General features: G+C 40.8%; 1 protein-coding gene across 5 annotated transcripts in view; it reads left to right on the top strand.

The window, feature by feature from the left end:
* The window catches only part of stxbp5a (syntaxin binding protein 5a (tomosyn)), a 106,555-nt gene that overhangs the window by 45,671 nt on the left and 44,403 nt on the right, over positions 1 to 16,481 (top strand). For all 5 annotated transcript variants that reach the window (XM_085246003.1, XM_085246004.1, XM_085246002.1 and 2 more), the window contains exon 6: positions 5,658 to 5,792. In XM_085246003.1, the coding sequence (XP_085102129.1) occupies positions 5,658 to 5,792 (135 nt within the window). The remainder of the gene's footprint in view (positions 1 to 5,657; positions 5,793 to 16,481) is intronic.

Raw genomic sequence — 16,481 nt, 5'->3', positions numbered from 1 at the left:
AGCCTGCAACCAGCAGCTGTGTGGTGACCACTTGAAGCTGGAGGTTTCACCAGGAGACGCGTGCATGCACAACAAGTGTGAACACAGTGACACACACGTAATGACAACTGCACAAACAACTGAGTGCGTGTTTGCACACACGCACAGAGAAATGGACACACACATACACAGTAACACACTAACAAACTGCAAGGATAATTTGTATAATTATGCTTCACAGTTGGCCCTTATATTCTGGCAGTTGACTTGTATATGCTCATGGATCAAACCTATTTATACACAACATACATTTGCACACAATACATGTGCAATTACATTAATTCATATCAACAGCTGGGGAGCACGTAATAACCACACACACACCCATTTGCACTCACATATACAGACAGACAGTAAGCATAAATGCAGTAACAACTACAATATGTTTGCATTTTACAAAACCATCGCTCATGAAATCGACGCATGCTCACATGCAAGCCCTCATATGCATAGACGAGGCACATCTGCTTGTGCAGTGGACCGTCTGCTAGATAAAAGGATCCCACAAGTTATCATGAATATCCGTGTTGCTGTTACATTTCCTCTGGTTAAGTGCATCTGTACAAAGATGTGCATCTCTCTGATAATCTATCCACATGCGAGTTAGCCACTAAAAATCACGTTTTTAGTGGTTTCAACTATGGTTTCTGGTATCTGGTTCGTTTTTTCCCTAAGAGATTTTGAAGTGTGTATATAACACTATTCTTGAAGAAAGAGATATATGGAAACTGTTGAGATTGGTAAACACACAAAATCAAATCAGCAACCTTTAAGCCTTATCATGTCCCTGCTTTGCGTAGATGCATCTTACACATGGACGTGAAAAATCTGGGTTACATTTATTTTTTGAAGATTTCAAAAGGTCAGTCACTGCAAAATACTTTCCACAATATGCTAAAACTTGATTTTGATTTTGTCATGAACCTAGTATGATGAAAGCTAAGCTCTTCCACTTTATAATAGTACAAGACTGTCCAAAGGCCTTGATCCACACCTCACTCCTCTACACTTTGCTTCTGGGGAACCATTCATTCTTCAGTTTTTAAAATGTCCTTGGCTTTGTGAACCTTTGAGTTATGAACCATTCAAGCGCAAAAGAGCCATCTAGCCCAAGGGATGAACCACTGTTACGTCTACACATAACAGATAACCAATTTTTAATTGTAGACACAATGTTACTAGCATTTTGTTGCAAAACCACAAAGTTGTTCCATTTCTTTAGCTGAATTTACAAAAAATGCTAAACATAACACATTTTGACAAGCATAAAATATCATTTTTGCACCAAAAAAGTGATTCCCAAAGAGCTATTGGCTGGAAACCTGGTGTATCTAGGCATGATGCATGTGTCTCTAAAGAATTTGCGAACATTTCTTTGGAAGAAGTGGCAAGGCAGATGAACGGCATCTGAAAATCATGTCCTTGGGTTCTGACACAGGATCTGTTTCAGGTCTTTGCAGGTTGATTTATCTACACTTTGCCGAAAGCTCGTGAAAAATGATCTCAGGTGACTGTTAAGAAGGGGAAAAGGTGGCAAAATGCCAAATTACACAAGAACTGGACTGAAAATCAGTGGCAACAGGTCTTATGGATTGATAAATCTATGAAAGTTGTGGTTCAAATCATCAACAGTATAAGGAAAGAGGTACAAGAATGTATGTCCACAGCCATCTGTATAACATGGTGGAGGCTCTGTCATGGTTTAGGGTGAATTTCAGCCAGTGGTGGTGGGGGTCTTCACAAAATATGATGAAATAAAGAACACCAAAAAGTACCATCAGATTTTGATTCACCATGCAATACCATGTGGAAATCACTGGATTGGCAACAGTTTCATTTGTCAGCATGACAGTGATCCCAAACACATTGGGAACATTAAGAGCAAAACAAAAAGCAGTCAACATCCAAAAAGAGTTTTAAATGTCCTTTAAGAAGCCTAGAGAACTATTCCTGAAGACTACTTAAAGAAATCACAAGACAAATCGCTCAAGAAGGTTCAGCCTCTGTTGAAGAATAAACGTGGTCATACAAAATATGAGTTAAATGTTGTTTTATGTCTCTTTGCATGTGTTATTTTGGAGGCTTGGTATGTGATGCAGCCTGCTGCCTCTCCAAAAGTATGAATATATTTATTTGTTAAAGCAGAGCATGGAGGCAGAGAGGGGAAGAGCGTGTGTTATAGTAAGAGCTGCTGCTGATCTCAGTACAGCCCCGGAGCAACAGTGTGAGATCGACTCCCAGAGTGAATGAAAAGTTTTAAAATGCTTTAAGCTACCGAACAGCTTTGCGAAGTAAGTTTTGGAGGAGATGCAATTACTAATGTTCACTGGCAACATCCATATGCTGCACATGGAGACACAAATCCTGATAACTAGAGATCGAGTTACCCGTCATGCTTCAACAGGGTATTTTTTTTTGCATATGTATAACCAAGATCACAGTTTCTATTATTTAGTTGTATCTCTAATAGGGATGGGTACCGGTTCTGACATAAACGGTAGTAACCAGACCGAAAAGCAGCGCACATTTCGGTGCTTTATTTCGGTGCTTTTTTTCCTGAGATGTCATACACTTTAGATTCTAGCCAATCATTTTACGTTTCCGAGGATAGCAGGCGGGTCCAGGTACGTACGTTCTTTTAGAGCAGAGCTACAGATTAAAAATGCCCAAGGCGAAGCGGTCAAAGTCTGGCTGTACTTCACAGCAAAATATGCAAACTCAGCAGCCTGCAACAAGTGCTTTAAGCTGATACTGTGATACTGTCAAAGGAGGTAACACCTCGAATCCCATGAAACACCTGGCGACGCATAGCGTTTTTTTTAAAAGCTGAGAAATGCGCCGTATTTGATAGCTTGCTGCGAGACCTCACACCGAGCGCATCTACTGCGGGTGTGGTGCCTGTTATCGGACCCGGAGTTAGCAACATCCCCCAAAAACCCGAAGAGGAGAGTCCTGGCCCCTAGCCCTGCCAGTGTAGCAGAAATGATGACGGATGATGACGGCAGCAGCAGCAGCTGTTCTTCTCTGAGTGAGTAGCTTAATGTTGTTCGTGTGTAATTTACGCTGAGTAGGCTAACCGCATTATCAAATTAATGCATGTAAGGTGAACTAGCAAACATCATCATAGCTACATGCGGCTGTCTTCTTGTTTGATGGCAGATACTCCCTTCACCCTGGCCAAAAAGGCTAAAATGACCAAAGAAAAAGTGGGGAACAGTTAAACATGAGAGGTTTTTGGACAAAGTTTGTGTTTTTTCCATTGATTAAGCACTGCTTCCAGCCAAGAGTGATGCCATAAAAAAGGCTAACATTGTTATCTTTTTACAAAAAAACAGCTGAACATGAGAGGTTTTTGGACCAATTTTGTGTTCTCCATTCTTTAAGCACCGGTTTGAGCACCGTTTAAGCACGGGCACCGTTTCAAAAGTACCGGTTTGGCACCGATATCGGATAAAACCTAAACGATACCCATCCCTAATCTCTAAAATGCTTTTGCACATTAGTTATGCTCAATTGAATCAACATTGAATCATGCAGAAAATGGGATTGCATATTTTTCTAATTATAAGGAATTGTTTTAATATTGCGTATAGGGCTGCCGCACACGATTATTTTGATTGTCGACTAGTCACCGATTATTTTTGCGATTAGTCGACTAATCAGATCATGCATCCATTGGACGTAAAACGTACAGCTTATTGCATCAGCATGCGTCTGCACTTATATAACTATCATTAGCTTACAGCTTTAAGTATTTACGGTATGTGCTAACTAAAAATAAAGACAAGATGATAGTTTATTAAACTTTTAATAAAATTTGCAGATTGTCTCGGTGAAGTTTAATAAACTTCTTGCTATCTAGGACAGGACACTGGAGTAAATTCTCGACCATCTCACGCTTCTGATAATCAGTTTTCTGTTTGACATTTATTCAGCTGTGTGAAAACTGTAACTTTAATATCAGCCAAACCGATTTACTCAGGAACAAATAAAACACTGAAAAAAGCCAAACAGTAAAAGTTTTAAGTTATCTAAGTGACTTATATATCATGTTTAACCTGAGTAGCGAAAGACCGCGGTGGGTTTGAAAACAATTTGCCGGGAGTCCGGTGTTCTCACGGGCTCTAGTGAGCCTTGAACCCCGGCTAGCTATCGAGCTGGTGGGTAACAGATGTCTCTGAAAACGTCGAAGCACTTTTGCAAATATGTGATGTCTTGATAAACCGAGCAGATATTTGAAGTTTACACAGCTACATTCACCATTGTTTGAAACTCGAATTGGCTGAGCTATGAATTCTGGGATAGGTTGGGCCACAAAGGATACGCCCGACCCATCCTTCAAATCTGGGGAAAAGTAGGATGCATTTGTCGGCTGCATTTGCAGAAGGCTTCGAATTTGGAAAGCCTTCGTCACGTCGCTGTAACGTAATCGGCCTTCAAATGCGGCCTCCGAAGGATGCGGCCCCTGAACACAGCTACGATATAACTTTTCTTCTTCGTCGGGGTTTAACAGCAGCTGGCATCCTTGTACATGCATCTTCTGTTTCAGTCCGTTATTACACACTTAAATCCTACTACGTATTCCTGCGTCTTTCAGGATTTTACAAGGCTTTAAACGCCGTCGACGATTTTGATAGTCGACATAATTGTGACTGGTCGGCTAATCGTGGCAGCCCTAGTTGCGTATGGTTAATTTAATCCTTCATGATATAGTACAGAGCCTGATTTTAAGTTCAGTTTTTTTTAATTCATCCCTGCCAAGGTACCAAGATAAATGTAAACTATATTCTGTTTTATCTCAAAGCATTTTGTTGACACACTGCCTCCACTTAATCTGTCTTTGATAGCAGCAAATTGCCAGCAATTGTGCCAAGTGACTTTGCTGTTAAACTTGAGCAAACCCGTCAGCGCTGAGGAGGAAGTACGTTGCTGTACCATTGTTAGAAATACTGAACAAGAAGTGCAGCTTTATTTCTCCTCCTGCATGGATGGCTTTCTCAGCTGATGAAACTTATGGGCTTTGTCCTATAGATACAAGCTTCTCAGCACCACAGGTGTGGCTCAAACCACCATGCAGAATCAAAAGGATCGCTGGAGGAGCCGAATAACCTTGAAATATTAGCAAGCCGGATTAGCAAGGTTGTACATTACTATTCCTCAGATGGATTGAAAGTTGAATTGGAGAATGGATGAAAGAACAAAATGATGAAAAAGGGATGAGAAGATGAATGGATAAGGAGGGAAGGGTTTATAACCTCTCATTAAACTTGAGTCTGATTGATGGATAAAAGGAGGAGATGTGGGTGATAATGAAAAAAAAACCCGAAGAAAATGATGGCTGCCTCTTTGCCCTCATGTATCTTGTGGGTGTAGAGGAAAAGGGTCTGATTGAATGACTCAGAAATCTGTGGTTTGCCACTCTCATCTTGACTGCTTCGACCTGGTGGAGTGGTAAATAATCCTCTCATAGTTTTGCATAATTTGTCGTGTTAGAATAAGACTGAGTGATTTTCAAGAAGCTTCTTACTTTTGGCTTTCTGTCTTCCTCTGAGGTTTTGTCCACATTTTCTTTTCCTCCCTTTCCTCTGTTTCTAACACTCCTCTCCTTCTGTCCACAGAATAACTTTCTGCCACCTGCCCTTCCAGAGTAAATGGTTGTACATCGGCACAGAACGAGGGAACATCCACATTGTCAACGTGGAGTCCTTTATGCTCTCAGGCTACGTCATCATGTGGAACAAAGCCATTGAACTGTGAGTGGCCCTCGTGATTTTTTTTTTTTACCCTCTGATGCTCTCTTCCAGATTGTGTCCTGAAAGCTTTGCTTTTGTCTTATACTTAATAACCTTCATAGGTTTTGTCTCACATGGCGGGGTATCTTATCCAAAGAGAATCACCGATAAGTGGATCAATATATAGATTTTGTTAGAGTTGAACTCATATCAGCGACACTCCAATGAGGACCTTGGGGTCTTGTGACTCACCTTGAAAACAGAAGAACGCCGTTTGACGTTTTACCGGTCAAAAGGTTATTGTATTCCAAATGTAAGGAGATAAGAAAGAATCATTAGTCACTGTATCATTTCCACTCCCAGTATCAGATTCAAGCTAGTAAGGGACCTGTCTCTTTGCTGTTTGAATGGATCTGTCAGCTTGACAGGCTCCATTTTGGTTCCCTGCTGTATAGACTTAAATTATTCACTGGAGCATTTTGCTTCATGCTTTCCCCTCATCTCCAACTGTGCATGTGTGTCTGCGTGTGTGTGTGTGTGTGTGTGGAGACGGAGTGAAAAGAGTAGGAGGGAGAGAGGGGGTGGAACAGGTGTCTGCCGAGATCAGTGTATGGTACACACAGACGTCTCGTCTTGTCGACAGGGCTGCAGGGAGGAAAAGGCGAGAGTGAGCGTTGGGAGAGAGAGAGAGGGAGAGAAAGAAGAGGAGGGGAGAAGAGTGGAAAGGATGACACAGGGCTTTTGCCTGAGGGAAAGGACATGTAGAGATGAAGAGTGATATAGGAATGGAGTAGGACAGAAGGATAAATGCAGGTAAGAGAGGGCAGGGAATGATCGCCCAGAAGAATAAAGTTGCACGGATAAGTCAGAGAGGCAGATGAAAAAGTTTTCCAATTAAAGAAAAAAGGGCAAAGGGGGAAAGCAAGGAGTAATAATGTGTGATGGAGAGTAGATATGGATGATGGTGAGGTAGATACCGGGGTGCCTTTTGACTAAAGGACAAACAAAACCTTCCACGCTGTTCCCCTTCACCTTCATAATGTCTGTTCACCTTCCCTTGGCATCCCCTGCCACCCATAAATTGTTTCAGTGACTTCTATTTCAATGTTTGTCTGGTGGGAAATGAAAGATTAAAGACTTTTGCACTATGAGAAATGTATTCATCTCTGGAAGAATATTTAAATAGCAGTTTATTGGGCATCAGCTGCATGTACAGCCAGTTGAGTTAATACTGCATATGTACATGTTAACATTGACTTCATGGAAATAGCGCTTTCTCTTTTACTCCCAAATTCATTAAGACTCTCACACACAGCTTGTGGTATGCTACCAGTGCACTCGCCATAACAACTACCGTAGGAACAATATCTGATTTGAAATGTGACGTTTTAGCTGATTTAAATATGGCTGCTTCACCAAAAGTTACACTTTTGTTTGTTGAGTTTCAAAATATTTGTGATATTCTCCAGAAAATGTGAAATTGTGAAAGTTTAAAGTAAAAGCTCACCCTACTCTTCTACCTTCTTCAAAGTAGTAATCTCAAAAATTACTCAATTTCCCATTTTGATATCACAAATTGCAAAAACGTCCATGTTGGAAATGATAAAAATCTAGTCCTTCCATCCGGTCGTTAAGTCTGACGTCACTAGCCGTGTCTAGGGTTGCCAACTCCCTGAAAAATAAATAAGGGACACCTCGTGGCCAGGGCCGGGCGACCCAGTTGTCTTCACCCTTCCCAGTGTGGTGAATTTTCTAGCTCTTTTTTTGTGTGTGAAGTTATTTTTTTAACCATTTGACTTGAATTTGATTTAAGTAGATGTTTATTCTTTGTGATATGAACACATGTGAAACAAATGATCATTTAGCCATTTATTTTTAGCTCAAAATGACAACATTAACACAATAAAACAGGTCTCCTTCTTAAACAGAAGCCTGTCATGCTTAACTTTTGAGAATATAAGTAAATCTTTCTTTAAAAGAACTCTGTCCTGCTTAACTTAAAATAATAGAAAACAATAGAAAGAAAAACATTCTTGTAACAGTGCACATTTAGTGCATTTAGTACAATTGGCTTCAGTTGAGGTATTATTTCAGCTTTTCTAATGCTAATCAGCTGCTCCTGTTTGTAAACCCGCTTGTTCCCATGATTACGCATCTTAACTCATCATCATTATTCATCTATGTGTTACTTTTATGTATTAGTCATCTATTTGTAATCATCTATCCTTGCAGTTGTTTATTACACAAAATAAATTATATTATCACACTTCTGGCCACATAGCGCTGATATTCACTGCACATGCCCATATTAACTTTTTCCAGCCAGGTGTTTTCCTTTTCCCATTCTTCCCTTTCTCTGAGGGGAACAAACATTGCTGCTCTAATGCTGGGCTTACACTGTGCGGTTTTAGGCCCATTTTGAGCCGATTTTTGAGTGATCTTCATCGTGCATCGTGTAGTATACGTGGGGTAACGAGAAGCGATTAACACCTCACGACCAGCTCCCGATCATCAATCGCTCGTGAGGGTCTCATCACAGCCGCTCACACTGCTCGCGCGCAAACACGTAAACGTTGGTGTAAAAGATGGAGCAGCACGGCTGTGCAGCGTGTGATCTGGACACAAGCGATGGAGGCACAACTTGTAGAACTTTTCAAAGCTCATCCGAGCCTTTTCGATGTGGCATCACAAAATTATCACGACCACAACAACCGTGAAAATAGTGGGATTTACACTGCTGCTCAATCACAGCTGCCTGATCAATGTTTTTCATTAGCAATTTAGCAAAGTTGATGGTGGTGGTGTGTGTGTCTGTGTGAGTGTAATGCTGGGCTTACACTTTGCGATTTTTGGCCCATTTTGAACCGATTTTTGAGTCGTGCGACCGATTTGGCGATCGGCCCGATTTTGGCCTTCATCGTGCGTCGTGTATCGTGTAGTATACGTGGGGTAACGAGACGCGATTAACACCTCACGACCAGCTCCCGATCATCAATCGCTTGGTCGTGAGGGTGTCACCGCAGTTTGTCACACTGCGCACGCGCAAACACAAATGTCAGCGAAAAAGACGGGAGCAGCACGGCTGTGCAGCGTGTGATCTGGACACAAGCGATGGAGGCACAACTTGTAGAACTTTGGAAAGCTCATCCGAGCCTTTTCGATGTGGCCTCACAAAATTATCACGACCACAACAACCATGAAAATAGTTGGATTTACATTGCTGCTCAATCACAGCTGCCTGATCATGTTTTTCATTAGCAATTTAGCAAAGTTGATGGTGGTGGTGGTGTGTCTGTGTGAGTGAAAGACAGAGGGAGAGCGCGACAGATTTTCTGTTATAACCTTCATTTTATGGAGGCACAGTGTGAGCACTCAGGTCGCATCAGAGCATCGGGCCGTATAGTGTGAGACCTGCATCGTGACCTACCAACTTTTAACCCCTGCGAGTCAATTGTGCAGTTTGAGCAGGAGCTGAATAACGCGACTGAAAAAATCGCACAGTGTCTGCCCAGCTTTAGGTGTACTGTCGTCCGAGACTTGCACCGCAGTGTCGGCGTTTGTTTCCCTGTTGGCCATGCTTCTTGTTGTGGTCATCTGTTGTCTTCCGGTATTTTCTCCGTAAGCGACCTTTCCTCGACCAATGAGATGAGCGGTAATCTGAATTGTCATAAGTGTGCTGTCAGCTCATTGGTCACAAATCAGGAGAGGGGCTGGGAATTATGTTTTCAAACAAAGCGTTAATTCCATTAACATTTATAGACTACTTTTGATTCTCACTGTATTACGGGACAAAGTGCGTCCCTTATTAGCTCAATACGGGACGTGTACTTTTGTTTCGAAATACGGGACGATTCCGTTTTTTAAGGGACGGTTGGCAACCCTAGCCGTGTCTGGGCCTAAACTCCGCTGCAGGTCCATATATCAAACGATCACTATGGCATTACTGAGAGTTGAAAAACTGTCTAAAGTCTTTCATCTTTAATAAAATAATCAGCGTTCTGCTCTACCAGGTGTAACAATTGAGTTTAACATCCACACATCCATGAAAACGGAATTTATGACATTTAACGGAGTTAGAAGTTAGCAGGAAGTTAGCTCGCTAGCTTCTATCTAAATACAATATAGCATGTCCTGACTGCGGGGTTTTGGAAACAAATTAAAACGTACAGCTCTGTTATCACTTCCAGCATAAATGAAGACAGAAAACTAAACAGAAGTGACGTTTGTAGGGTTACTGAAGTTTGGCTAGCTGGTATATAATGATGTGCTACGTGACCGCTAGCGACACAGCTATGTTAGCATAATATAAACAAGCTAACTTTTTTTCCACTCGATAAAAGTTAACGTGAGTGTTCTCGGTGGTCAGGAACAAATGTAATCGCATGGCAGGATGCTGTAAAAGGACCAAACTTCAGCCAGGAGAACAACTGAGATAATCCAGCCACAATACGAGGTTAGTCATTCATATACTGCTGCATGGGCTGGGCTGTAGTTACATCCTAAGGTTTTAAAAACTGAGCTTAAATAAATGATTAGTGGTAATAAAAGCCGAGGGAGGTCAACAGTGATCACTGACTGTTTTAGGAGTTTTTTGAGATTAAATAGAAGAAAATACATAACATTAAACATGTTAACAACACAAAAGCCATATTAAACGCAGACTACTTTAGGCCCGGAAGTAGGATTCGTCACGTCATCACTTAACGACCGGATTTCTAGTATTAAAACCAAATATTATTACAAAAGCGTGCCATACTTGTCTTTTTGCTCATGCTAGATCTCTTTAAACATTCTTGATATGTATTGACCTGTGTGGCTTCCATACCTTCCTCAGATTTCCACTTTTTCTCAAGATCACATTCACATCTAAATCTCTACAGTATATCTGCTTTCACCTTTCATTTCATTACCTCGAGCTGAAGATGAATCTTGTTCCCTATCAGGCATCATCTCACACGACATTAAGTCATTCAGGTTTGTAGAAAATAAAGTTGCAAACTATTATTTCACGTATTGCTGTTTTTGTCCCAAGCTGCGGTGTGAGTCGGAGGACATATCTCCGGTTCAAGCCTCGATCGACGGCATAAGATGTCAGCATCGTCAGGAATCAGTTCTCAGACTTGATGCGGATGCATTCAGTTTGCATATCTGTTTAAATGTATGAGTGTGTGGTGGTTGTTTGCTTTGATGAAGATCAGAGAGGTGTGAGGTGATTCTCTTGTTGTCTCTTGAGCCTCAGCCAGCTGTGGCGTTAGTAGCGTCACTTTCCAGATACAAAAGCGTCTTCTGTTGTTCTCATCAGACCAAGATAGTGCTCTGTCAAAATCACAGTCACTCCACTTACATCTGCAGTGACTGGTTGTGTGATAGATATCCAATCAGCAAAGTGATTAATTGTTTGTCTCGTTTATCAAACAACACCTGCTGGTTTCAAGTATGAAATTCGAAAAATTTGCCTTTTTTTAAGAGTGAAAATAGGAAGGTGTCACCTTGGGCAGCTTTCTGATGAAACAAATCTCCATTAGACATAAATATCCAAAATGTTCTTGCTGTTATCTGCATGCTGTATTATGGAAAATATAACCTAAACATTGTATTTCAAGCCCTGCCTAGTACACCTCAGTGCAGCTGTGACTGCTCTAATGAGGATAAGATGCAGTGTGTACAGGGGTCATCATCCTTTGGGCCCTGCTATTTGGAGACAAATTGTGCAGTTGCTGTGCCAGTAGCCCCAGGCCGAGTGCTCCGAGTATTTGGATGACTCACACCTCTGTTCCCAAGCTACTGTGTTAGAAATTGTACTGGACTATTAGACCAACTAACATCCTACGCCGTCTGCACAGCCCTGTTGTTGACTGAGTGCTACAGGCATGAAGGCTGCTACGTCAACATATGAATCTGAGTTTGTTAACATGCACGTTTTTTCTTTTTTAAAACAATCATAGAAATAATTTAGATATCTCAATAGACATGATATCTCATACACATCACCACACCCCAAGAAAAGTGCAATACTTCAGAGCAAACTTGCACATTAGTTTGTACAGCTGACATTATTAGGTGTGTTTTATTGCTAGCTTTTATTACTTTTTTATTTAGTCTAAATGCTGCTACCAGGAAACTGCCTTTAATATCGTTGAACATCTGATGTTTAATGACAACAAAAGGATTCTGCTTCTAAATGAATTGGTATATTATATACTTTAAATAACAACACAACAAACTTACTGTTAGAACTTGACCGATTTATGTGCGGGCCGATATTGTCAGCCGATGTTAGCCATTTTTCTTGGTATTAGCATTTATAAGAGCCTTTTAAATGAAAACTAAAGAAAACTACAAGAAAACCCTTTAATCATGTTATGATTGTTGACGTTACAGACTTAGGGCTACATCCACACGTACCCGGTTATATTTGAAAACGCAGATTTTTCCGTGCGTTTGCAGCTTTCGTTTTCAAAAATACCTGTGTACGTGTGGACGTAGCCTTAGTCATTGGAAGGCACTCTCCAACTTCCTTGTTAGCCACACACGTGTTTTTGAATGCCCCATAAACACAATATCCAGCTGATCCGAGAAGAGCTTAAACAAGCAAATATAATAAATATCAGGGAAATCTTTTTTTTGGGTGTGTCTGAAAGGAAAGAAAATAGCCAGTGTATTGGAATATCAGTATTAGTATTGGTCTTAAATAATTCTGTATTGGTTAAAGCTCTTCTTACAACATTACTAGAAAGCAAATTAACCTCCTAGGACCTGGCGTCCACATATGTCGACATCACATTTTGGGTTGTCTAGACCAAAATGCTAAATTTTGCTCTACAACGGCCTGATATCCACTTACGAGGACGTTATACTGCCACTGTTCTATCGAAATTTAAAGCAAATGTCCTCATATACAGATCTCATTTTTTCTCAGAAACAAAAATGAGGTAAAAAATCAAAAATCATGTAATTCTTTGTTTTCGCATTCATCAGGTCCTGATCAGCCCAAATAGCAAAGAGAAATTAAAAATGCATGCTATTAAAGAGTCAGGATCTTAGGAGGTTAAATAGAATTAGGCTAATCCTTCATATATGATATACTTGACTGCAGTATATTAATCATAAATTAGCATACACAAACTTTATACATGCAAAATGTGTACCACTGTGCTCTTCTAAGCATCCCTATCAAAGACTTAACTCCATTAGGATCCCCTACATTCTCATCACTCCACTGCTGCGTTCCCAGTGGCATTACATTCCCTCCCCCAAAAAGTGAATTATGAAAAAGACAAGAAAAATAAATAAATAACCAAGTTAACAATTTCTGAAAAAAGGCATATTCTTTAAGTACCCCGTACTTGTAATACATCTCTCCATGATTTCAGATTGAGTTATTATATCCTTTTCAGTGGCTGTTAACTGTTCTGATATTAACACAGCTCCTTTTTCTTGTCTAGTTGTGTAGGAGGGTATGCAGTTATTGAATGTTTAAGTGTTCAACGTATCCTTTCATCTAACTTGAATATACAGTTTGAAGCTGTTTTGTATGTATCTAGCAGTGACTATGTGTGTGCTGGTGTGTGTTAAATCAGCTAAACAGTCACTGGGTGCAGAGAGACAAGGAGAAGTGGGACTGGAGCAAATGTTAAGAGCTTACTATGACACATAGTTCACGTGAACATGTTGACCCGAGGCATCTCCTGTTCTGTCCACTTTCATTTCCTCCTGCTCCCCCACTCGAACCCTGCAGCTAGTATAAATACTTGGTTGAATCTTAAAAAAAAAATTCTTACATGAATACTTCTTGCACACTTTGTTTATATGCATGTGTGAAATCCTCAGCTGGTACTAAAATAGATTAGAGAAGATTTATGGCTGGGAGTATCCCCCTAGCCATGTACTCGGACTTCAGGAATGCTGTGCTACCGCTTGTAGACCCGGTACAGTGATCTTTTGTTGTTATACATATCCTTTTGATATTCTGTTTAATTAAGGGTAGAAATAAGTCACTTCACAGGTTAATTTTGTTTGGTTCCTACACATATTTATAGTCTGGTTCTTGTTCTAATCTTTTTTCAGTACCAAAGAAATAGATTTTTGGTCGTAAAACATCAAGATTTTTTTTTAAATACCTGTATTTGGTGTTTTTCGGAAAGTTAGAGTGGAAGACTCTCGTTGCAGTAAAGTAAAACTGGAATGTTTTAAATGGTTGGGTCATTAATTGGACTTCACCAGGGGAAAACCCCCCCAAAACAAACCAGGCAGACCCTGAATTATCTGGAAGAGAACTGTTGTGTCAGAGCTACACCTGAGGGCAAGCTCAGGGGACAACTTAAATGGAGGGAACTCGTGGCCTTGTGGCCTGCTAGAGGGTGAAGACATTAGGAAAGATGAAGAAGGTGAAGACTCTATTTCTGTACATTAAATATGACTGAAAATGCTTGCTTAACATAGAGACAGAAAGCAGCAGAAAACAGCTACCCTGTCTTAAACCAAGCCTAGCAGTAACGCTAAATGTCACTAATTAAAATTTCATTTATTCTTTCTCCAAAAAAAACATGTTACCTTTTTATAGGGGTTTATGCCATCGGATGTTGGGATTATGAGCGAGTTCTGGCAGATATTGTGTAGCTGTGCTCAGCTAAGCCAATCGATGTCTAGTGGTAGCTTCATTTTTAAGAAACGGATCCGAGATGTGTCACCTATTTTCTAACCTGTGGCAAGAAGATGAATGAGAGCACGTCTCCAAAAAAAGTAAATCTGTTCCAATAATATAACAATTACCATTTCATGGCTGCCTCTGCTGATTTTGGTCTCTTTCAGGAGGCTACAGTTTTGATGAGGAAGCAGCTCTCTATGCAGAATTAGTATAGCTAAGCCAGGACTGATGTCTGGAACGTGATCCTATGCTGGAAAAATATGTAGCTGTCATGAATGCTTACATAAAGAATCACACAAAATGACGCTATAGTAGACACACACATACACACATACAACACGCGTGGTCTGTTGAGGTCACATCAGGCCACATAAGAAATCAGCAGGCTGCGAATAGGCTATTCAAGCCATGTTGCCGCAGAGGCACTGCCATGCTGACTGCGCCTCTGCAGCCTGAGAGATTGTCACCCATGATGACACCAGATGTTCAGGACTTCACTGTGTGGGCATGTGTCAGTGTTGGAGTTAAGCTGTTGAATAGGTATGCTCGATGATTTTTTTGTGCTTTCATTTCTAAATGCATAATATCTGAAATTATACCGTCCTATGAGTTCAGTTACTGCTATATTCTCTGCGTGTGAATGAGGAAATGTGGGTGTGTCAGCGCCGAGGAGATGCTTTTAAATTCAATGAGGTGTTACCTTTACAAGTGCTTAAATACCCCCTCACTCCTGTGTTCATTATACACGCAAAGACAATTGCTTTACAGTGCACGTGCGCATGCATGCAACATATGTATTGTAATAGGCCATTTTCTTTAATGCGCTAAAGGCATTGCTGGGTAGGGAGAATGTTTGATATACAGAGAAGGATTTGGTGCAGTAAGGCTTTATAACAGATGACTGGCTGAAGGTATCGGGGTGGGGGGGATTGCAAGATTTTATGACGTTCTGAACAAGCATTATATTTGCCACGGGGTATTTAGTTTTACTCTTGCTGTTGGTTCTGCGTGTGTGTGTGTGTGCGTGTCTGTCTGTGTGACATATAAAACCTTCACTTAGTTTTTGAAAGACAAGAATGTGATAAATGCGAACATACTATGAGAATACAAGCATACTCTGCGCACACAAGCATATATTGAGACAAATACAGTGGCATACATGCACAGTATAGCATCTCACCATTCCGTGTATCTGTGTGTGTGTGTGTGTGTGTGTGTGTGCATGTGTGTGTTTGCTTGTGGATGATTTTTGGGAGCCTGCTCGCGCTCTGCCCATCCTGCCTCTGTTGCTATGGTGATTCCTTTATCTCCAAACCTGAATGTGTTGGGGTTTTTTGTGAACTTTGTAAATATGTTCACTTCTGGTTTATTTACTGTACGACAACAGGTTTTAACAAAATAGATTTGCTGTGAAGTCTCAAGGGAAGCACAGAGAACATTATATATAAAAACCCTAAAACCCCAAGTAAACCATGTGGGACGGAGGGGAACTTGCAGTTTGTAGTTTGGCAACAGAGTACTATTTTGCTGTGGCATTGAGGGGGATTGTTTACAGATGGGGTAGATGTTAAGATGTGTCTTAATTGCACTGACACACAAATGTGTGCGCGGGTGTGGACTGCTGTTCGCTGAGACACAGGCAGTGAAGGGGGGATTAGATAAATCAACAACTCTGGCTGCAGCAGAGCTTAGGTAATAAGGCTCCAGCACTAACGGGCTAAATATAGAGATGACTGAATGACTGCTTGCCTGCCCACTAACTGCTACCTTCTAACACACACACACACACACACACACACACACACACACACACACACACACACACACACACACACACACACACACACACACACACACACATTGTTGTCTATTCTTCTTTCCTTCTATTGCCCTTTGGTTATATTCATAGATTCATGGAAATATACTAAGCTAAATCGAATGAGCAGAGTTAACATTCATCCCTTGCTAATTGATTTCCATCCAAAATATGTTCCCAGTGAAATATGTACATCTTTTTTACATTTTTGATATTGTCATCAGCGTGTCCTCCGCTGTCACAAATA

The sequence above is a fragment of the Mchenga conophoros genome, linkage group LG15 (genome assembly GCF_057382185.1).
Source record: "Mchenga conophoros isolate Kocher_MC1m ecotype Shallow Benthic linkage group LG15, M_conophoros_male_GT1.1, whole genome shotgun sequence".
Lineage (NCBI taxonomy): Eukaryota > Metazoa > Chordata > Actinopteri > Cichliformes > Cichlidae > Mchenga > Mchenga conophoros.
Note: the sequence above shows the minus strand (reverse complement) of the source record. Positions and strands in the feature narration are given on the sequence as shown.